The sequence below is a fragment of the Hypanus sabinus genome, chromosome 7 (genome assembly GCF_030144855.1).
Source record: "Hypanus sabinus isolate sHypSab1 chromosome 7, sHypSab1.hap1, whole genome shotgun sequence".
Classification (NCBI taxonomy): Eukaryota; Metazoa; Chordata; class Chondrichthyes; order Myliobatiformes; family Dasyatidae; genus Hypanus; species Hypanus sabinus.
Window position 1 is genome coordinate 60,988,346 of NC_082712.1, and position 24,434 is coordinate 61,012,779.

The window sequence follows — 24,434 nt, forward strand, 5'->3', positions numbered from 1 at the left end:
ACCACGCGAAGATGCAATAGATTACGACACATGTAAACTTCTTACATGACATAATGGCTATGAGTCTCTGAGCTCACTCCACCACAAAGACTTAAATATTTTGAAGATCTTTCCCGCCCGATTCTTCTAACCAGATGTAACACAATAATTGTTACTGCCTACAGAAATAATGATGATCACAGTATTTTGGGTGACATTTTATGAAATTTCTGGTTGCCTCTTGGCAAGTTATTAGATACAGCTGTTGTAGAGAGGTTTCCATTGAAAAACATTTGATTGTTGGTGGCTATAGATATGGTTGCTACATGTTTTAAAATAATTCACCATAATTTAAAAAATAATTATGAAAAAAATCTCTAATTGTTTGTTAATCTTTGGTTTGAGCACTTAATGTTGTAACTGTGGATTTGGCTTACTTCTGGTACTTTTAGAACTATACAGAACAGAGACAGGCCCTTCAGACCAAAAAGTCAGCCACTAATCATCAAGCTTTAATTTTTTTAGACATACAGAACCAACACGCATATCTCTGGAATGTGGGAGGAAAGCCATGCCGTTAGAGGGAAGATGTGCAAACCACAAAGGTAGCACCCGACATCAGGACGTCAGGCAGAAGCTCTACTATTTCCTCTTTCCTTCTGTTCTTCCCAACAACCATTCTGGTAACGTCCTTTGTGATGTTGAGAGAGTTGAGAGTTATTTTTAAATCAGTTTCCCAAATTCTGGAATGGACTTTATGCTAATAGCATCTTTTGTGGGAACAGTATATATGCTCTGGAAGAGATCATGGTTTCAAGTAAAAAGAGGACTACTTATGTTTATGCCCAACACCTTCGACCTCTAAATGCAAAAAGAAACTGCAGAATCTGAAATAAAAACATAAAATCTGGAAATACGTCATCTATGGAGAGAAAAACAGAGTTAACGTTTAAAGCTGATCGCCTTTCTGGCATTGCATTTACTCTTACTTAATGATTTTTAGATCTCCAAGTTTCCTCTGAAAACAATTTAAACATTTTCTGGCTCATACTTTAAAGAAAAACAAGGCAATATAAAATGTCTCACTAATTAGTAAATGCTATCTAAAATACAGTAGCAATGTTTATTCACTATAATTTACTGAATTTTCATTCTATGAATAAAGAATCAGCAAATTACAATGATTAAATAGATTGTATGCCATTATAATTTACTCACATTTCAAGCAAGCTAATTATTGACATTCCTATTGAGTGTTGCATTCAGGGTAATGAGTGCATCTACCCACTCCACTGATTTTACAGTGCAGAAAAAGCAGACCAGAACAAAGTACTTGAAGAATCTACACCAGGGGTGGGCAAACTTTTTGACTTGAGGGCCACAAAGGGTTCTGAAATTTGACAGGGGGGCCGGACCAGGAGCAGATGGACGGAGTGTTTTGGTAATACACCTCATAAGAGAAAATAAAATATCATGGGATATGTAGAAAACACGTGCTTTAATTTCAATTGAAAATGAACAAATGCATTACAACAAAATATCTGTCTTTGAAGTCCCATGGTATTTAGCTATTTATTGAAATGACTTTTAAAACACTGAAAATTAAATGAATAAAATACAGCTTTTTTAAATAGTAACAGTTATTATTTTAAAGCACTGAAAATTCTGTTATCCTTCAAGATACTATCATCATCACTCTCCTCTTGACTGTCTTTATTTCAAAAACGGTAGGAGATGCAGGTCTACTTGTCCTGCTCCTCCTTATTCAATTGTCCCCTGTGCCAAAACTCAACAACGACCCGCACAATGACAGAACAGTGAGAGCGCGCCAGTATGCGGAGCGCATTATTTGATCTGGAGCGCATTTTTTATTATGAGAACGTACTTGCACCTGCGCACTACTCATGTCCATCACTTAACAGAAATGACATGTAACATGTAAGGTTTATTGAAAAAAATATTTTCAAATGCATTTTTTACATAACACAACGAAGAAACTTATTTTTAATTTCAGTGGGAACAGTGTTGTTGGTCTCCCTTTTTAGCCAGCGCATCAAAGTCTGGATTTAGTTTTGTTGTGGCAATTTTCAGGATGGATCTGAGGTGTTGGTCAGTTAACTTGGATCTGTGGCTGGCTTTGTTGATGTTCATGACGCTGAACGCCTGTTCACACAAATAGGTCGAGCCGAACAAAGAGTAAAGTGCAAATGTGGAGTAATACGCTGCACCTCAACAAAGGTCAATGTGTAGCGGTGTGCTACATGCAGCGCTAAAATTACGTCACGGAGTTGGTAACTGCAGTCGAAGAAAAAAAACTTTATTCGAAATCCCCAGCCTCACTTTTAAGCCTCCCTCAACCTGCCCCCCTCCTGCGCAGAGGCTCCAAAGCTCTGTGCTCGCAAATCCCTGCAGGCTATCTCCCTTAGCCGGAACGCTGGCTAATTGTGAGCCGGTTCGGATGTGCCAGTAAATGGGTCGCCACAAATGTATATAGAGTGCGTCATCTATTGGGAAAACGCCAGAATTGCGGGGAAAAAACGTTAACAAGGTTTATTAATATAATTTCATCAAGTTCTGCGGGCCGGATTAAAAAGCTTAACGGGCCGCATATGACCCACGTGCCGTAGTTTGCCCATGCCTGATCTACACAGTCTGTTTTATTTATAATAAAGTGATCAACACAGAACATATAATAAAACCAGGTTTAAAAAAAAAACTATACCTTTTGCAAATTCGCACAATGCCTTTAGTCATACACCTAGTCAGGAAATGAAACATCAGAAACTGCAGTAGGAAATAAAAATATTTTAATTGCACACAAGAAATGTTCTTCTTAACAATCATAATCTTGAGTTTTTTGGGTAAATATTAAATTTCTCATTAATTTGGTAAAGAAAGTGGATTCCTCTTTTGCAGACAGCAAATCAATGCCAGGTTAATTGTCAATACTAAATATGAACATGATTGCTGGATCTTCAATTGGGGAATCAGAGAGGGCAGATGACATCAGCGTCTAGTGGGGAACACTTTGGATCTAGTGGATATAATTCCATTAGTTTCAAGATAATTCTGGAGAAGGATAGTAATGGTTCTTGTGTTGAGATTCTAAATTGGAGAAAGTCCAATTTTGAAAGCATCAGAAAGGATCTGGCATATACAGTAGCGCCAATATCTCCGAACCTCCATCCAATTAATTAAGGTTAATATAAGTAAGGTTTAGGAAAAGACAATTCAACTCATGTGAAAATGTTGAATAAAAGGTCTCCAAGTTCCTTCAAATTTAACTGAAGGATCAAAAACCACACTTCTAATTTTTTCTAAACTCAAACAAGAAATAGTTTGAGAAAACCACTGAAATACAGTTGGAGGATTAATTTCTTTCCAATTCAATAAAATAGATCTTCTAGCCATTAATGTAACAAATACAATCATTCGTTGAGATGAAGCGGATAAACGATTATTATCCGTCATTGGTAAACCGAAAATTGCAGTAAGAGGATGCAGTTGAAAATTAATATTTAAAACTCTTGAAATTGGATGGAGGTTCGGAGTTATTGACGCTACTGTATATGTACTTAATATTATTCAATGGCCAATGTTGGTTAGCGTTTTTTTTTGTTTTTTTTCTCTCTTTTTTTGGGGGGTTTTTCTTTTTTTTCTCTTTTTACTTCTTTGTTCATTAATGTTCTGAGTTTGAGAGGTTATATATTTTTACTATTACATATCTGAATGTCTATTTAAACTATTAATTATGTACTCTCAAACATTTTGTATTCATGTTTCATTTATGTTTGTTTAAAACTAATAAAAAGATTTTAAAAGAAAGAAAGGATCTGGCAAGTGTGGATTGGGATAGATTATTTTCTGTCAAAGGAATGATTGCTAAGTAGGAGGCCTTTGAAAGTGAAATATTGAGAGTATAGAGTTTGTGTGTTCCTGCTAGAATAAAAGGCAAAGCTAACAGGTTTGGGCAATCTTAGTGTTTGAGGGACATTGAGTTCCCAGTTAAGGAGGTGGGGCATTGCAGGTATAAGCAGCAAGGAAAAATTGAGGTGATGGAAGAGTCTAAGATATGTAAGAAAACACTCAAGAATGAAATCAGAATGGTTAAAAGACGTTGTTAGTCTGACAGACAAGGTGAAAGAGAATCCCAAGGCTTCTACAGATATACAGTATTAAGAGCAAGAGGTTAGGAAGGGCCAAAATTGGTCCTCTTGAAGATCAGCATTGTCATCTATGCATGGAGCCAAAAGTAACAGGGGATATCTTAAAATGGATATTTTGCATCTGTATTTACTTGGGACATGGACACAGAGTTGATAGAACTGAGGTAAAATAATAGCAAGGTCATGGACTGTATCGGGATTAAAGAAGAGGAGATGCTTGCCATCTTGATGAAAATTAGGATGGATAAGTTCCCAGGGCCAGACAAGGTGTCTCCTCGGACCTTGTAGGAAGCTAGTGCAGAAATTACAGGGGTTCTAGCAGAAGTATTTAAAATGACTTTACCCACAGGTGAAGTGCCAGAGAATATCTAATGTTCTATTGTTCAAGAAAGAATCAAAAAACAAGCCAGGAGATTAGAGGTCAGCGTATTCTGAGGGATCGTTTATGTCAGCATTTGGATAGACGGACTGATTAGGGATAGTCAACATGTGTGTATGTTGTGGCCAAACAATCTTCTAGAGCTTGAGGTGATCAGGAAAGTTGATGAATGCAAGGCAGTAGACTTTTAGCAAGGCCTTTGATGAAGTCCCATGTGAGGCTGTTTCAGAAGGTTCAGTCACATGGCTTTCAGGATGAAATAGTAAATTGGATTCAACATTGGCTTAGCAGAAGAAGCCAGAGAGTGGTAGTAGATGGTTGCCTCTCTGCCTGCCGGCCTATCACTAGTGGAGTGTGGCAAGGATCGGTGCCGTGTCTGTTTTTGTTTGTCATCTATAGGAACAATCTGGATGATACAATGGTAAACTGAATCTACAAATTTGCAAATGACACCAAGATTATGGTCCTAGTGGACAGCAAGTAAGGCCATCAAAGCTTGTTACAGGATCTGGACCAGATTGAGAAATAGGCTGAAAATGACAGATGAATTTTATGCAGACAAGTGTGAGATGTGGCACTTTGGGAGGACAAACTAGGGTAGGAGTTGCACAGTGAGTCGCGGGACACTGTGGAGTGTGGTAGACCTGAGGGATCTATGAATATAGATCCATAGTTCGTTGAAAGTGTTGTCACAGGTAGACATGATGATAGAGAGAGCTTTTGGCACAGTGACGTTCGTAAACCAAAGCACTGAGTACAGCTGTTGGGATGTTTATGTTAAAGTTGTTCAAGATGTTGGTGAGGCCAGATATTATGTACAGTTCTGGTCACTTTCCTACAGGAAAGACATCTATAAGATCGAAAGAGTACAGAGAATATTTACAGGATATTGCTGGGACTTAAGGACCTGAGTTATAGGAAAAGATTGGGACTTCATTCCCTGGAGTGTAGGAGAATGAGGGGAGATTTGATAGAGGCATACAAAATTAAGAAGGATATAGATAGGGTAAATGCAAGCAGCCTTTATTCCACTGAGGTTGGGCGAGTCAAGAACTAAAGGTCACAGGTTAAAGATTAAAAGTGAGGTATTCCCTGAGAGGGAAAAACTTACTTGTTCAGAGGGTGATGCACATGGGGAACAAGCTGCCAGCATAAGTGGTCGATGTGCATTAGGGTGCAACGTTAAAGAGAAATTTGGATAGATACTGTATGGGAGGGCAATGGATGGCTATGTCGCAGATGGATGGGACTAGGCAAAATAATAGTTCAGCATAGACTAAATGGACCGTACTGTGGCTGTAGTGATACATGACTGTGACTCTATAACATATTTTTCTTAGTGTAATGTGTATTGGGAAGGACTGGCTACATGGAATTTGGTCACAGATTAAACATGACTTCAGTAATTGAGAAAGTAGACAAATAGGGGCTGAATGGCCTCCTCTGTTCTCCCTAGCTTATGAATTAACCCAACAATGGTTTTGCTGAAGGTGATGCTTTACAATGAAAATCCACCACAAAAGAGACTTTTAGGTATATTTTGAAAGTGGAAACCTTTGTCTTGTCTCTCACTGTAAGGGTTTTGCTGACAGTTTTAATGACACAAAATCATCTCCTGCCTCTCAGTCACTGAGGAAAGCCAGCTTCCAGTGTTACGAACCCCGTAACTGGGTCACTTACCAGCAAAGATAGAGAGGTCCATTGAAGTCTGATGGTACTATTTTTAATAGTATTTATTGGTAAAAATACACAAAAATAATATCAATGCAAACATACAGATAATATACGTCGTCAATACTAAATCTAAAAGTGTGGGTATAATAATAATCAGTAGGAAATAAGCTCTATCGTTGTCTAGGGGATAATGTATTGTCCGATGGAAATATAAAAGTCACTCAGTTCATTCAGGCTGCAGTCTTTGATTGGAGTCAAGAGAGAGATTTTTAGAAACTTGCCAGCTTTTCCTTTTTATGATGTTGATCCTTCGAGAGTTCCCTTGGTGTAGCTGGTCACGTGTGGCCACTCCTTTTGCTAAGCCGTTCTTCCGTGGTAAGGCCCCAATCCCCAGGCAAGGGAAAAGGACGCACACGAACCCTCCACCGACTGTCGCTATTAAACGCTGTCACTGGATTTCTAGCGTTTCTCCTGGTGCGTCTGAAGGGGTTGTTCCCCAGACCCTCTTTTATCCTTACTCATGGGGTCTCAGATGTCAATCAGGTTGGGATGATGCAATCCCTCAACCAGCCCACTCTGGTCATTCCCTGAGGGCTTCAATGAATAGTACACAAGTCCGTCTCCAAGAGACAATGGCCGTTATCCGTGGCTTTGTATCGCTGAGGCCAGGACCCACATTCCAAACCCTTGTGGATCCTGCGTGTCTCTCTCTCATTTCCTGGGTCCCAGACCCGAATTAATAGCGATCTTGCGATTCTCACAAAGGAGGGGGCTACTATAACCCCTCAGAGTTGTGGCACATTCATAACACCAGGAACAAACAGATTATCTTTATTTCTGCAGAAGACACAGGTTTTACATAATGATGTTCATGGGCCATGTTTAGAGTTGGGACAAATTTGATGAACTTGCTGTATCCAAATCCTCCCAGTTTCACAGACACCCAAGGAGAAGAAAATACATAGACTTCAAGATATTTCCCCAAAGAAAACATTTGGGAAATGTACATGAGATGAGCAGTTAAACATTCATGGCATATTAAAAAATTGTTCTCTCTCTTGCAGAGACACTGCATCCTCAACATCTCAACATCTTTGAGATTATATATCTTCTCCACTAGAGAAAAAGGGAGCTGTTTACACACATACCCTCCTACATAGCTAATGTCCAAACAATTATGCCTACCAATATCAGTGTGTGTAAACCCACCTGCTGAGCTAAAAATCAGCCACCAAAGTATGCATGTTCCTGTGGAATCAGCTGCCCAGTTCACCGTCCTATCATTGTTTGGATCTCCCTCCATCAGATTAATGAAATAAGGAAGTATCCCAAACTAAAAAACAGGACAAAGCTGTATGTAATACATTGGGATAGAATCATCTGTCTTATCATAGGATGTTTTGGTGTGAGAAGAGTAAACATATCCTCAGTGTCCTGGAGACATTTGCAGCTTGAAAATGCCACTTTTGTTGGGCCAACAAGTTTTACCCCATGTCTATACTTTATCCGGCCAGCAAATATATGACCATGAAGATTTCTAAAGGGAGGACAAAGCAACCGTTGCTGAAAGGGAAGTCAAAGTCAGCATAAAAGCAAAAGAGAAGGCATATAATATAGCACAAGTTGAGAGGGATTATAAATCAGCCATGATGGACTGATACAGCAGATTTGATGAGCTGAGTGGCCTAATTCTGCTCTTAAATCTTATGATCCGCACAGAACAGGTAAACATTTGAAATTCAACACTTGTCAATTAAGGAAGTGTATCTTGCAGAAGGCAATTTTCATCACTGGACATCCCAGGTGCAGCAACTCCTTGAGGACATTGTCCGGTTTTCCAATCTCCTTTATAGAAAGTTCAGAGACTTAGATTGCAGAACACGCCCTTTATGTTTCCTCCTCGTCCTCACTAACAACAATCAGGTCTTTATGTTCTTCTCTTTCTTTCACATATTCTGCCCGTATCTTCTCCAGCTCCCTCAGCTCAGCTTTGAGCTTCTCCAGATGTGCAGTCCGTCGATTCCGAAGCAGCCTCATGGGGAACGGGTTCATTTCAACAAAAGCAATGTTCATCAGTTTCCTGTGGGTTGTCCGAAAGACATTGAAGATTAGTGACAGAACAGAGGACCATGTTCATACAATGCCACTTATGACCTCAGGATATCCCAAAGTGCTATGCAGTCAATAATATGTTTTTTTAGATTATGGACAAGGAACCCAGTATTCGGTTTGTGCACAGTAAGCATTCATGGGCAGCAGATGATGATGACTAATTGTCAGTTTTCAGAGCACTGATTGAACAATAAATATTGACCCAGGACGCAGTGGAATAGAATATTAAAAATTCCTGAGAAGAGACAAGGACACACTGCCTCATTCATATGACAGTGCAGCTTTCAATTCAGTGCTGTACCAACCTAGACTTCTGAACTTGAAATTAGAGGAGGGTGAGACATTGAATCGTACGTGTTGCCTTTCACTCTCGGATTAGATACAAAAGGACGAGTGGTGTAGTGCCACAAAGTTTGGAGCCCAACTCAGCACTGCAACATCAGAGTAGGTGCTTCTTTTTTTGCATAAGCCTCCAAACCAAGGCATGTCTTAGTTTAACATCTCACCCATTAAACTGATCATTTCTTCATATCCTGCAACCTATAGCTTCTGCCTATTGACGTAGGTATAAAAAACCATTCCAATATTTAAAGGGCAAATAGCAACTTAAGAAATTTAAATAGACAATAGACAATAGGTGCAGAAGTAGACCATTCGGCCCCTCGAGTCTGCACCGCCATTCTGAGATCATGGCTGATCATTCACTATCAATACCCAGTCCCTGCCTTGTCCCCATATCCCTTGATTCCCCTATCCATCAGATATCTATCCAGCTCCTTCTTGAAAGCATCCAGAGAATTGGCCTCCACCGTCTTCCGAGGCAGTGCATTCCACACCTCCACAACTCTCTGGGAGAAGAAGCTCTTCCTCAACTCTGTTTTAAATAACTGACCTCTTATTCTCAATCCATGCCCTCTAGTACTGGACTCTCCCAACATCTGGAACATATTTCCTGCCTCAATCCTATCAAATCCTTTAATTATCTTAAACGTTTCAATCAGATCCCCTCTCAATCTCCTCAATTCCAGCGTGTACAAGCCCAATCTCTCCAATCTCTCTGCGTAAGACAGCCCTGCCATCCCAGGAATCAACCTAGTGAATCTACGCTGCACTTCCTCAATTGCCAGAATGTCCTTCCTTAAACCTGGAGGCCAAAACTGTACACAATATTCCAGGTGTGGTCTCACCAGGGCCCTGTACAAATGCAAAAGAACATCCTTGCTCTTGTATTCAATTCCCCTTGTAACAAAGGCCAACATTCCATGTGCCCTCTTCACTGCCTGTTGCACTTGCTCATTCACCTTCATTGACTGGTGAACTAGGACTCCTAGGTCTCTTTGCATTTCTCCCTTACCTAACTCGACACCGTTCAGACAATACTCTGCCCTCTTGTTCCAGCTTCCAAAGTGGATAACTTCACATTTATTCACATTGAATGACATCTGCCAAGTATCTGCCCACTCACTCAGCCTATCCAAGTCTCCCTGTATTCTCCTAACGTCCTCTTCGCATGTCACACTGCCACCCAGTTTAGTATCGTCAGCAAACTTGCTGATATAGTTTTCAATGCCCTCATCTAAATCATTGACATAAATCGTAAAGAGCTGTGGTCCCAATACAGAGCCCTGTGGTACCCCACTAGTCACCTCCAGCCAGTCTGAGAAACACCCATTCACTGCTACCCTTTGCTTTCTATCTGCCAACCAGTTTTCTATCCATGTTGAAACCCTGCCCCCAATGCCATGAGCTCTGATTTTACTCACCAATCTCCTATGTGGCACCTTATCGAATGCCTTCTGAAAATCTAGGTACACAACATCTACTGGCTTACCCTCGTCTAACATCCTTGTTACACCCTCAAAAAACTCCAACAGATTAGTCAAGCATGATTTGCCCTTGGTAAATCCATGCTGGCTCGGCCTAATCCTATTTCTGCCATCAAGATGTGCCACTATTTCGTCCTTAATAATGGACTCAAGCATCTTCCCCACGACTAACGTTAGGCTAACAGGGCGATAGTTCTCTGTTTTCTCCTTCCCTCCCTTCTTGAAAAGTGGGACAACATTAGCCACTCTCCAATCCTCAGGAACTGATCCTGAATCTAAGCAACATTGGAAAATGATTACCAATGCATCCGCAATTTCCTGAGCCACCTCTTTTAGAACCCTCGGATGTAGACCATCTGGACCCGGGGATTTATTAGCCTTCAGTCCTACCAGTCTACTCATCACAGTTTCTTTCCTAATGTCAATCCGTCTCAATTCCTCTGATATCTTATGACCCTGGCCCATCCATACATCTGGGAGATTGCTTGTGTCCTCCCTGGTGAAGACAGATCTAAAGTATGCATTAAATTCTGTTGCCATTTCCCTGTTTCCCATAACAATTTCTCCCAATTCATTCTTCAAGGGGCCAACATTGTTCTTAACTATCTTCTTTCTCTTCACATAGCTAAAAAAGCTTTTGCTATCCCCTTTTATATTCCTGGCTAGACTGAGCTCATACCTGATTTTTTCTCTCCGTATTGCTTTTTTAGTTAAGATCTGCTGTTCCTTAAAACTTTCCCAATCATCTGTATTCCCACTCATCTTAGCCCTGTCATACTTCTTTTTCTTTAATGCTATACAATCTCTGACTTCCTTTGTCAACCACTGTGGTCCCTTCCCCCTCTTTGAATCCTTCCTTCTCATTGGAATGAACTGCAATTGCATCTTTTGTATTATGCCCAAGAATATCTGCCACTGCTGATCCACTGTCTTTCCTGCCAGGGCATCCGCCCATTTAACTTTGGCCAGCTCTTCCCTCATGGCTCCGTAGTCTCCTTTATTTAATTGCAACACTGACACCTCTGATCTGCCCTTATCCCTCTCAAATTGTAGATAAAAACTTATCATGTTATGATCACTACTTCCTAATGGCTCCTTTACTTCAAGATCACTTATCAATTCCTGTTCATAAACCAACATGATTCACAGGATCACTAAGTTTGACACCAAACTTCTTAAGGAGATCTTAGGGTCACCAAGCAAGTGCAAGAGTCCTTCCCTTTAAAGAGAACAATGCAATTATGGACTGGTAGGACTGTAGGACTGGTTTTGATAAACGTGCACAGTATTAGCCCATCTAATCTCACCTTTCCAGAAAAAAACAATTCACCAATGTGACATTCAATATCCTCCTGAACAGTGTGCAATAAATCAGTATTAAATGCTCAAAGACAAAGTGCCAACAACCATGTCATTATTATTTCCCTCTAACCCTGGGTTTCCCAATCTGGGGTCCACAGATTTCTCGATTAATGGTGGGCAGGTTCATGGCAAAAAAAAAGGTTAGGAACCCATGCTCTATAGGAGCTTTTAGCTCATTGGCAGATCAAAATTTCTGATTAACTTCATTTGCTAAGTTTAAACAGCGCAGGATTTAATCTCATCTTAAGTTTGGTCCAGAGCTTTGGGTGAGTGATCTAGTAAATTTACATGCATGTGAACTTAAACAGGGGCAGAAGACAGCCATAAAGATATCAGCTCCACCATTAAAATCATTGTTATCTGACCTTTGCCTTGTAAATCTCAATTTACCCCCATCTAAAATCTACCAATTTCAGCTTTGAATATACATGGCCTCTATAGCTACATGGAGCAGAACATTTGAAATAGCCATACATCTTTGCAAGTAGTCCTCCTCATCATTATCCTGAGTGTATGCTTCCTAATTATAGATTCTCCCACCAAGGGAAATGTGCTCACTGAATTGCCTTCTCAAGCTCTCTTTTAGCTTGCAGGTTTCTGCAAGATTACTTCTCATTCTCCTACAGCTCCTAAAAGCAAACTGCTGGAGGGTCAAATGGCCAGGTAGCATCTGTAGAGGGAAATGGACAGTTGGTGTTTCGGGTCAAAACCCATATATCTGAGCTCAAGCAAAATCAGTGCCTGCGCCACTTCCCAGGGAAGTCAAACCCACAGCAAGGAAGGGAATCGTTGTGACTGTACAGTGAGGTAAACCCTTCCCTTTGGATTGGTTGGTGATCATGAATGAAGCCCAAGGAAAAAGGAAGAAAATAATTATCTTTAACCAGAAGAACCAGGTCCTCCCTGACCATATTTGCTAATCATACAGTACATTCTCTTTGACACCAGCATCTCCAGGTTACAGACACTTTTTCAGGGAAATACTTGGGGCATTATCAATAAGAACTTTAAAAAAAATTATTTGCAATTTCAGCTAAGTTTTTATTTAAGTCAAGAGTGGTTCTTACTTTCCCTCAGAAATGCTTTTGGACAGGCATTGCAGGTAATTGTAAATTGTAAGGTGGTCATGAAGTTTGAGAATTTCTTCCTCGTGATATCTAAAAATCGCCAGCGCATACCGGAATATAACCTGAAACACAAGAGAGAGCATGTATTGGTCTCAGTGAATGTGACTCTGCTACAGATCCACAGCAAGGAAGTGACCTGCAAGGTAGTCCGGAACATTTGTGCTGTATCTTCCCATAGCCAGAACTCATTGCACCACAATAAAACACATTAAACAAACATTGATTACAGAGGGAGGCTAGTGAATGTGTATATAGATATGTAACTATTTGCAGAAGTTCTAGTTTGCGACATTAGAATATTAAGTCTGCATGTATGCGTGTTTGAGAGGTCAGCTGTGATTACTCATACCTATCCATCATTACGGCCTTCAGGTGAATCCACGTGAGGCCCTCTGTTGGTCAGAGGCGACCATGGATGTTGTGTCCCATCTATCTACATGATATGCAAGCCAGGGCAGTACGAAGTGGAGGGCAAACTATTGACTATGTAGCAGGCTCCACCTCTCCATGCAACTGATGAATCCAAAGGAACAGCAGAGACCGATACCGTTTGGTACCAGCAGCATCACAGGAGTTGCCAGTCAGCACTGAACTCAATGTAGGACTGCCTTCAGGACTCCAGCTCCAGAGTTCTCCTCAGGGCTTACTCCCGAAGCATTCCTCACAAGTTGGTATAGCCGCAAGGCAGTGGAGGTTTGGGATTAGAGTTTTCCTCCTCCTACGTGAGCTGCCAACCTGCATTTGCACTTTCTCCTGTCAGTAGAAACAGTTCCACTGGGCGTAGGAACAAAGCCACACGTGAAGGCCAACAGCTGGACTTGTTTGTCAGAGGCTGTTTGAGATGCACGCCATTGGGAGCATTTATCCCCACTACCAACCCTCCAACCCTACGGAACTTTAGTTAACATGTAGTTATAGCAAAATACGGACAGTGCCCTTGAAATTCCTTCATATAATTAAATAAAGTGTTGCTTTGATGTTGAATATCAGCTAAACCCAGAGAAACATTATTACAAACATTTCCAGGGATCCCAGCATCCATCAGTAATATCAACTCCTGTCATTTAGTGGAATGTCTTTTTTCAATGTAAATACCACGCCCCCCCCCCCCCCCGAAATGGCAGCGACAATTGCAGACCAAAATTTTTTTTCATTGTTATTTTCAACCTCTCTGGCTTGAAAAAATACATCTCCATTTAATTATAAAACCACTGAGTTCAGTTAGTTCCTGCAAGTGTGCTGCTTTAAGGAACCACCACTCAATTTGCAATTTATGCTTCATCTGAGATCTGAGACTTCCTCCAACTTCAAAGAGATCATAGAACAGTAGAGTACAGGAACAGGCTGTTAGATCGTTGGGCATTTGGTAATCCTTTCTGCTGCACAACATTCACATTCTGAATGTTCATGTGCCTATCTCAGAGTCTCTTGAACACCTCCATCGTATTTGTTTCCACCAGCATCCTGGCGGCACATTCCAGCAACTATTACTCTGTGTAAAAAGAAGTTGCCCCACTATCTCCTTTGAACTTACCTTAAACACATGTCCTCTGGTATTAACCATTTCAACTCTGGCTATCTATTCAGTACCTCTTTAAACTTCTTCAAATCCTCCCGCCTCCCCACCCCGGCTTCTGCCACTCCAGAGAAAACAACCCAAGTTTTCCTAACCTCGTGCCCTCTAATTTAGGCAGCATCCTGGATCATCAGCACTTTCAATTTGGAAAATAGGCAATAAAAGCTGTTTGTAACAACACTTCATCTAAAAAAAAGCCCTGATTTTGATAGTACCTTTGTTCCCTCATAGAGGAATGCATCCCAGACCCGGAGAAGGATGTCACTCAGCAGGCTGTCCACAAAGACCACGAGGAACCAGTTGAAAGTGATATATGAAAGATCCACATTGTACTGATCTAAGTGGGACACAAGCCTAGGCATCTTCTCTGACAACAGATCCTTAAACACTCTCTGGTCAACCTGTAACAATGGGACAAATAACATTATTTTTTATTACATTTACAATCTTTTACAAAATGAAGTCTAATACTAATGCTTGATTTTATTTCCATATTTATAGTATGGCCTACTCTGTCCCAAAGCTAACTAACAATAATTGAGCCTTAACATTGTCATCTTTCTTGCCACCATGAAGAACATTAAAACTGACGCAAAAAGAACTGCTAGTTGTGACTATTTTCTCCAGTGAAGGTCACCTGAAAGATGTCTTTGAAATGACAAGGGGAGTTTGATAGAACAGACATCGGGACATCAATCGTTAAATGTAAAATTGAAGGCGGTATCTGAAAGCTGACAATGAAATAACTGGATTCTTGCAAAAAAATCCATTTAGTTCACCTTGCAGCACAATAATGTAGTGGTTTACAGTACAACACTTCACAGGCAACACACACAAAATGCTGGTGGAACGCAGCAGGCCAGGCAGCATCTATAGGAAGTACAGTCGACGTTTCAGGCCGAGACCCTTCATCAGGAATAAGTGAAAGAAGAGATAGTAAGAAATTTTAAAGTGGGAGGGGGAGGGGGAGGGGGAAATGTGAAATGATAGGGGAAGTCAGGAGGGGGAGGGATGAAGCTAAGAGCTGGAAAGTTGATCAGCAAAGGGGATACACAGCTGGAGGAGGAAGAGGATCATGGGATGGGAGGCCTAGGGAAAAAGGGGGAGGGAAGCACCAGAGGGAGATGAACAGGCAAAGAGTGATTGTGAGAGGGACAGAGAGAGAAAAAAATAAAGAAAAAAAAAATGGGGGGGGTAATAAAGAAATAAGGGATGTGGGTAAGAAGGGGAGGAGGGGCATTAACAGAAGTCAATGTTCATGCCATCAGGTTGGAGGCTACCCAGACAAAATACAAGATCTTGTTCCTCCAACCTGAGTGTGGCTTCATCTTGACAGTAGAGGAGGCCATGGATAGACATATCAGAATGGGAACGGGACGTGGAATTAAAATGTGTGGCCACTGGGAGATCCTGCTTTCTCTGGCGGACAGAGCATAGGTGTTCAGCCCTGAATGGGGCCCTGTATGGTGGTGAGGGAGGAATTGTAAGGGCAGGTGTAGCACTTGTTCCCCAGACAGTCCCTCCAGGTGAGGTGATGCTTCACTCGAGAGTCAGCTGGTGTGGTATACTGCGTCTGGTGCTCCCGGTGTGGCCTTTTATATATTGGTGAGACCTGACACAGACTGGGAGACCGTTTCGCAGAACACCTACGCTCTGTCCGCCAGAGAAAGCAGGATCTCCCAGTGGCCATACATTTTAATTCCACGTCCCATTCCCATTCTGATATGTCTATCCATGGCCTCCTCTACTGTCAAGATGAAACCAAACTCAGATTGGAGGAACAGCACCTTATATTCCATCTAGGTAGCCTCCAACCTGATGGCATAAACATGGATTTCTCTAACTTCTGTTAATGCCCTCCTCCCCTTCTTACTCCATCCCTTATTTATTTATTTATCACCCCCCTTTTTTCTCTCCCTTTTTTCTCTCTGCCTCTCTCACAATCACTCCTTGCCAGCTCTCCATCTCCCTCTGGTACTCCCCTCCCCCTTTCTTTCTCCCTAGGCCTCTCGTCCCATGATCCCCTTCCCTCTCCAGCTCTGTATCCCTTTTGCCAATCACCTTTCCAGCTCTTAGCTTCATCCCTCCCCCTCCGGTCTTCTCCTATCATTTCGCATTTCCCCCTCCCCCTCTCAAATCTCTTACTATCTCTTCTTTCAGTAAGTCCTGACGAAGGGTCTCAGCCCGAAACATTGACTGTACTTCTTCCTATAGATGCTGCCTGGCCTGCTGCATTCCACCAGCATTTTGTGTGTGTTGCTTGAATTTCCAGCATCTGCAGATTTCCTTGTGACAACACTTTACAGTACAGGTAACCCAAGTTCAATTCCACCGCTCCCTGTAACAGGTGTGTATATTCTCCCCGAGACCGCATGGGCTTCCTCCAGGTGCTCCAGTTTTCTCCCCACAGTCCAAAAGCGTACCAGTTGATAGATTAATTGGTCATCGTAAATTGTCCCATGATTAAATTGGGCTTGAAGGGCCAGAAAGGCCTATTCAGTGCTGTATCTCAATAAGTAAATAAGTTTATCATGGAAGAACACCTAACATATTTAGCCAATGTGCCTTGCACACATAATTCATATCAATATAGTTAATCTTACGCTGTCCCTGGAAAGGGCTAGCAAACCAGTCAGATCGAGGGACAAAACAAAAAGGATGGGCAATAAATACAATACCCACAATCGCCACCACATCTCATGAATGAGAAAATAACTCTATCTCAATCCCCAAAAATGGGCTTCTCAAAGCTCATTTACCATTCTCCCCAAGAAGTTAACACTACAAGGCTTAAAATGTAGTGATGCATGACAGTTTCACACCTGGGAGCCTGTGAGAGTTTTGCTGTAGTAATCTTCTGGCATGATGCAGTCAATAATAGCCACCAGGCACCAAAAGGCATCTTCTTCCTCCTGCAGCACCAGCAATGCAATTGCAGCCAGTCTGGAAAGCAATTTAATTTGATATTCAATTATTTAACCAACATTTTCTTCCCTCCCTTCTATTACTAACTGCTTTTCTGCTCCAGAGTTTCATCCAAGATTCAGACAGAGAAGAACTTATGAAAGTGCAAAAACTTTATTAGGTTTGAAATACAGCAGCTAGTTTGTACACAGTAAGCTCCCTCAAGCAGAAAAGTGACCTTCTGATCTATTTAATCATGATTTTGGTTGAAAACTAAATATTGCCCAGAATCCCAAGTGTAACTTGGCTATGCTGTGCAAAACAGCATAATAAAATACTTTACTTTCATCTGACAGAGCAGACAAGGCCTCATTATAATATCATTACTGATATTCTTCTGTACATTTCAGTTCCCCCAACCTTCCCTTAAATCCATTTCTCCTGAAATGAACAGAATCAATGGGACTTGTATAGTTGGAGCTCTTCAGCTGACCAATTTCCATCTACAGCAACCTAGAGCTCGAGCAAAATTTTGCTGTCCAAACTTCCACAATCCAGTTCACTGATTACTCTGATCAATGGTTTTGTTAAATTTCAAATTGCTGACCTAATGTTCACATCCTTTGCTCAGCTATCTCCTCTTTTATAATTGCTTTCAGAGATCTCTATGTCCAAGTCTGGCCTATTGTGTTTCAATTACTTCTTTAGCAGGTAGCGACGATGACTAAGCTCCAATCTCTCAAATTCCCTCCCAAAACCTCCTTTCTTTAACAGACCTTTGGCCACACCAGTGAATCATCTTAGCAGGTTTTATGATGTCCCAGACTTTAGAAGTTGGTGTTGCTTTCAATCCCGTCCACAAGTTTCACTTTCAAGTAAGTGGCTGATGCCAATTTACAGCTCAAGAGGAAAATACACAAGGGTGGATCAGACTGCGACCCATAGATGCATTCCTTCACTGCTGCTCACTATTGTGATTGAGAAGGGAATGAGATCATACAATTTGCTATTTGTTTGCAATGTACACATAAACTGGAGTCAGCACTGATTAAATAGCATTATCACCTCTGCTCTGGACAGTTCTAGTTCCAACCTAAAAACTTGAGTACAAGTCTCCAGCCCAGCAACCCCATGTGTTACTGAGTGAGCATATTTACATAGCTGTATGAGATATTAAACCAAGACCCTATCTACTGCTACAAATGAATGCAACACATTTCAAAGAGCTTGTTGTGTAGAGACAGGATGTTGCATTTCCCAATTTGCAGTAGTGAGTAAGCTTTTAATCAGAAGAGGAAACTCAAGGGCTGTGAATGTGACCAGGAGGTTTACAAGGGCGGGATGGTAGATTTTAGTAAAGCCTTCAACAACCCTCTACATGGTGAACTGAGTAGGTAGTAGGAGGTGACGATGACAATGAAGGGTTGTTTTTCCAAATTAGAGACCCGTGATCAATGCTCTGCTGTAGGGATCAGACTGGGACCTGTTTTTTTGTCATATATTGATAAATTTGGGTGAAAATGCAATTGTTGAATTAATAAGTTTGAAAATAATGCCAGAATTGTGAGGAAAGTTATCGAAGGTACACAGTGAATGGCAGGGCTCTGAAGAGAGCTTTTAAGAGATTTCATGAGGCATTCAAAAATATAAGAGGCATAGATTGTACAGATAGCTGGTGTTTACTTCCCATGGTTATCATCTGTGGCTGGGCTTACATGCTATAACAGACTATAAAACAAAGTCAGGCAAGCATTACTGATAACGCATCACTTCTCCATGTTTACTGCATTCTATGCACATTTTGAATAGAAGAGAATGGGTATGTCATCATGCACCATGAGCACCTCCAGTGAAACTAAACCCACAATGAGCACTGCAAATGCAGGATCAGTCTTCAAGAGAATGAACCAGCAGAAGGCATCTGCCTGGACGGTGTCCCTGGCTGTGTCCTTTGATCCAGTGCAGATCAACTGGTGGGGGTATTTGCAGATACTTTAAACCTCTACCTCAATCAATTGTTCCCACCTGTTTTAAGACCACTATCGTCCTGGTAACCTCGGAAAAAACAAGATAATGTGCCTTACCAACTACCACCCACTGGCTCTGAGATCCAGGAAGTGCTTTGAGAAGCTGGTCATGACATGCATTAACTCCAGTTTTCCAGATAATCTCAATCCCCTACAGTTGGCCTACTGCTGAAACAGGCATACTGTGGATGCCTTCTCCCCGGCCCTGCACTCACCTGTGGAGCATCTGGATAGTAAAGACACCCATGTCAGACTATTGTTTACTGACCACAGCTCCATCTCCAGTACTCATAATTCCCAGAAAACCCAACATCAGACTCGGGGCCCAGGAAATCTATGCTTCCCTCTGCAATTGGATTGGTGACATTTTGACCAACAGACTGCAATCAGTAGACATGAAGCAACACCTCTGACATAGTTATTCTAAAATCTGGTGTTCCACAAAGTTGAGCTCTCAACCGCCTACACTATTCACTGTACACTCATGACTGCATGGCCAGATTATGCTCTTAAGTGCATCAACAAATTTCCAAATGATACCATCATAATGGCCCGCATCTCAAAGAGCTGTGAGTCAGAGTACAGAAAGGAGATAGAGAGCGTAGTAACATGTTGTCATGACAACAACCTTTTCCCTCAATGTTAGCAAAAGAGCTGGTCGCTGAGTTTAGGGGTGGGGGGGGCTGTGGGAGGTGGTGCACATGCTTCTGACTACATCAGTGTTCAGGTTGAGTGTTTCAAGTCCTAAGAGTCACATCACCAATAGCCTGTCCTGGTCCAACCATGCAAACAATGTCACAGCCAAGACAGCTTACTGTTTTTCTTCAGCCAGCTAAGGGAACTTGGCATGTCCCTATCAATCCATATCAATTTTTATCAAAGCATCATAGAAAGTATCCTATCAGGATTCATGTTTAGTAGAGCAACTGCTCTGCATGTGACTACAAGAAACTGCAGATAGGTGTGGACCCAGTTCAGCACATCCCGGAAACAACCTCTCCTCTATTGACTGGCTGCTACTTGTTGACCCAGTGCAGCAGCCAACATAATCAAAGACACCACCCACACCAGATGCTCTCTCCTCTCCCCGCTCCTCTTTTACAGGAGATACAAAAGCATGATAGCACATATCACCAGGTTCAAGGACAGCTTCTATCCTGCTGTTTTAAGCCTATTATATGGTTTCCTAGTGCAATAAAATGGACTTTCCACCTCTCATTCCACCTCATTATGATCTTGTGCCTCCCTTTTTACCTGCATTGCATTTTTTCAGTAGCTGTTGCACCTTATTCTGCATTGTTATTGTTTTACCTTGTTCAACCCCAATGCACTGTGTAATAATTTCATCCGTATGAATACTATTCAGAATGAGTTTTTCAATTTATTCAGTACATGTGGCAATAATAAATTCCAATGGTAGGCTTGTCCAAGAGGGCAGAGGTTTGAGGTGAGAGGGAGAAGTTTAAAAGGGTAAATTTCCAACCCCAACACCACCACTCACACCCAGTGTATCCAGAATGAGCTGCCAAAGGAAGGAACAATACTAACATTTAAGAAGCACCTGGACAGATACTTAAAGGCATGGAAGGACATGGATTGAAAACAGAAAAGTACGATTAATATAGGTAGGTAGGCATGGATGACATCAGTCAAATTTTCTATGTTTCTATGCTGTACAATTCAATAACAAATTAGCAGCTGTGTTTCTTCCTGCAGTGACCACCATTTAAAAGTACACATATTGACTCTGGGAAATCCTGAAAGTGAAGTGAAAAGTGCATTAAAAATTCCATCTTAAATAAAGACCTTGGAGACGAGGACAAGCAGCCAACCAATTGATTGCCCACACCTCCACAGGCTTTCCTATAAATGGAACAATAGCCCAGGATTGGTTTAATGCAGTTTGGGATTTTATCACATTGCTGAGCCCAGCCACTGTTGCAAATAATGCATGCAATCAGATCTGCAATTAATATGGGCTAGCGGATAGGTATGGAGAGATTTGATGGTCCAAGGGGTCTGTTACTACGATGCACAACTCTATTTTTTAAACCCAGTGCATCATTTAGGAAGGAGCCAAATAGATTAGTATTGGCCATATCCTATTTTAAGCTAGTGCAAGAGGCAGGTGGCCAAACCACAGAAACTGCAAAAAAACACAATGAGTGTGGGGAAAAGAGAGATTTCTGCCAATTATTTTTAACAGGGTGACTTACTAGGCTGCTTCAGATAGTAATTCATAGCCAACCACAGTAGGTCCAGAGCTGCAGATAGGCCAGAGTAAGGTCGATAGATTCACTTCCCTCAGGGAAGGCAGGTGGAGTCCATCTATGGCAAAGAGGGGGATATGTCACAATGTGAATACCTGTTCAGTCCTTGACAGTACCCAATATCCGGGTTTTGCCACGAGTACGCCAGCAGCACCCGACGCAGCTTCTGAACCATCTTGGAAGTGGGCGAGCTGAAATGTGTGTTATTGGTCAGTGTCCGTGGGAGGTCCAGCTCAATCTGCTTGGAAGCTGCCTGCTGTTTGTTCTTGCAAAGCTTCAACAGCTCCTGGTAATGGTTGCTACTGTATCGTTCCCTTATTTGCCGAACCCGTCTACTGGTGCACCACCTCCAAACGTGCCTTCGATGCTCCTTGGGAATGCCATTTCTGATCAGGTTCTTTAACTCTGGTGAAGGCACCAGTTCTCCAAAGGTCTTGCCAGAGAGGAGATTGTCCCATTTCACCTGGATGGTTTTCTCCTGGCCTTCCTGACTGACCATCAGGTTGTTAGATTTTCGTTCAAGAGCTTGGATTCTGGTTAAGATGCTGTTCTCCTGCACTGGAGAAGATACCAACTTGAATCCATAATCATCATGCTCACTTGGGGTTAGAGGGTGGGAACAAACAGATGGAGAAACAGCGTTTTAATGAATGTAGCTGCAAACGACCAACTAAAGTGATCAATAACACCAAATTGCAAATGCATTACCTAACTTAACAAGTCCTTCACAGTAACATTAACAACTAAACTTAACTGCAAGCCACATAAGGAGATATTAGGGGAAAGATTTAAAGGGGACTGCAGGAGAAAGTTCCCCCCAATGATAGTCATCAATATTTGATACAAGCTGAGAAAGCGGTAAAGGCGGCTACTATCACAATATTTTTTTTAAACATTATTGTGATGTAGCAGATAAAGAGAAAGGCTATCAAAGCTTGCAGCCTGATCTGGACCAGCTGGAAAAATGAGCTGAAAAATGGCAGGTGGAATATAATGCAGACAACTATGAGGTGTTGTATTTTGGGAGGACAGACGAGGTTAGGATATAAACAGTGAGCATTAGGACACCAGGTTGTGCAGTAGAACAGGGGGATCTTGGAATACAGATCCATCATTCTGTAAAAGTGGCAGCACAAGAAGATCAGGTCAGAAAGGGAACTTTCAGCACATTGGCCTTCATAAATCTAAGTATGGAGTATAAGAATTAGGATGTTATGTTGAAGTTATATAAAATGTTGGTGAGACTAAATTTGGAGTACTGTGTGCAGTTCTGGTCATCTATAGTATTTACAGGGAAAAATATAACGTAATTCAAAGAGTACAGAGAGGATTTACAAGGATGTTACCGGGACTTGATAACCTGAGTTATAGAGAAAGGTTGAATATGTTTGAACTTTACTCCCTGGAGTGTAGGAGAATAAGGGGAGATTTGATGGAGATATACAAAATTATGAAGGGTAAATGCAAGCAGGCTTTTTCCACTGAGGTCAGGTGAGACTAGAACTAGAGGTTATAGCTTAAGGGTGAAAGGTGAACATGTGGGGAAGTTTCTTCATTCAGAGGGAGGTGAGAGTGTGAAGTGAACTGCCAGCCCAAGTGGTGGATGCAGGTTCAATTTCAACACTTAAGAGAAATCTGGATAATTACATGGATGGGAGTGGTACAGAGGGCTATTGTCCAGATGGGGGTCAAGGGGACTGTTATTACTGCCTGTTAAGCTCCTGGCATTTAGGACAGCAATGTCAGTCTTCCATCTCGGGTGATGTTCAGGGCTTCCTTCATCATGTCAGTAGCTTCCCTGCATTTTCCACTACTGTCAGTCATGCAAGTCCCAGGTGGAGATTTAGGAATACCATCACACTCAGATGTAGAAGGATTTTCCATTGTTGTTTCCACAACAATTTTGTTGTCCCATTCAGGGTTGTTAGCCCTGAGCTGAACCCCTAAACCTGGAGGACTGGTGGACCGCACTTAGTCTGACCTCTACCCTTTGACCTGTTTGGCATAGGTGCCCCTATCAAGAGCCAAATCATAATGCCTTGGCTCCAGCCAACACAGCTCACCGGATCATTGAGGCACACAAGCCTCCAAACCACGACAAGCTTGTGGTCTTTTTGGAGGCAAGGGGTCTAGGTCGAATAATGTTCAGCATTGGCTAGATGGGTGAAGGGTCAGTTTCTGTGCTGTAGTGTTCTATGACTTTATAACATTTGAAAATATACATAGATAGGAAAGGTTTAGAGGAATATGAACCAAACACAGACAAGTGAGATTAGCTCAGGAAACCACTTTGGTTGGCATGGTCAGGTTGGACCAAAGTGCCTGCTTCCGTGCAGCACAAGTCTATGATCTTACAATTTTAAGGTCTTCAAGGAAGTGGAGATAGAAGTTCCTTGGTAAACAGAAATGAGATAATATCCAAAATTTAAAAAATAGAAAATGCTAGAAAGCCAGCAGTTCATACTGCATCTGTAGAAAGAGAAAAGGAGTTAAAGTTTCAAGTCAAAGACTTTGTCAAAACAGGGAAGGGGAAAATGCAGCTTGTTAAGCTTCAGGGAGGGTGGAGAGAAGCAATGTTTCTAAAAGGGTAAATTGGAGCAACCATGGGAGATAAACTGTAAACAAGTTGGCCCTAATGCCTCAGCCAATATTCAACCCCTAATAAAAGCATTAAAGCAAGTTATTTCTTCCTTGTTACTTTGCTGATTATGATACCTGTACATATTTTTTCTGAGCATTTCCTATATTACAATAGTGATCTACAATTAAAATATGCCTCAAAGGCTGTAAAGCTCTTTGGGATCTTCAAGGGTTTTAAATAGACTCTTTAAAAAAAACTTCTTCCCTCCAAGACATCTACAATAATATTTCCATTTCCCCCTCCCCACCCCCCACTGCCAACATATTTGGTCTTATTTGCAAATAATCCAAATTACAGTAGAAGGCTGATGAAATACGTTTGGAATTTCCAATCCAGAAGACAAGGAGAGTAATTAGAATTTGTATATTAACCGGCTGGAGCTGGTGATGTT

The 24,434-nt window shown here is 41.5% G+C and overlaps 2 protein-coding genes across 6 annotated transcripts in view; one reads left to right on the top strand and one right to left on the bottom strand.

Annotated features, from left to right (window-relative positions):
- LOC132396820 (uncharacterized) overlaps positions 1-24,434 on the top strand; it is a 33,467-nt gene that overhangs the window by 8,047 nt on the left and 986 nt on the right. For 2 of the 5 annotated variants that reach the window (XM_059974781.1, XM_059974782.1), the window contains one exon: positions 505-3,731. The exons of 1 other annotated variant lie outside the window; for it this stretch is intronic. In XM_059974781.1, coding sequence (XP_059830764.1) covers positions 505-706 — 202 coding nt within the window. In that variant the 3' untranslated portion in view covers positions 707-3,731. Of the gene's footprint in view, positions 1-504; positions 3,792-12,997; positions 13,490-24,434 lie in introns of those variants that run through there. 2 more of the 5 variants (XR_009513144.1, XM_059974783.1) reach the window with 2 other exon arrangements.
- The window catches only part of tbc1d2 (TBC1 domain family, member 2), a 69,099-nt gene continuing 50,176 nt past the window's right edge, over positions 5,512-24,434 (bottom strand). Inside the window, exons 11-15 of the mRNA XM_059974773.1 lie at positions 21,498-22,001; positions 17,024-17,144; positions 14,417-14,602; positions 12,566-12,687; positions 5,512-8,278 (exon numbers count right to left, since the gene is read on the bottom strand). Coding sequence (XP_059830756.1) covers positions 8,086-8,278; positions 12,566-12,687; positions 14,417-14,602; positions 17,024-17,144; positions 21,498-22,001 — 1,126 coding nt within the window. The 3' untranslated portion in view covers positions 5,512-8,085. The remainder of the gene's footprint in view (positions 8,279-12,565; positions 12,688-14,416; positions 14,603-17,023; positions 17,145-21,497; positions 22,002-24,434) is intronic.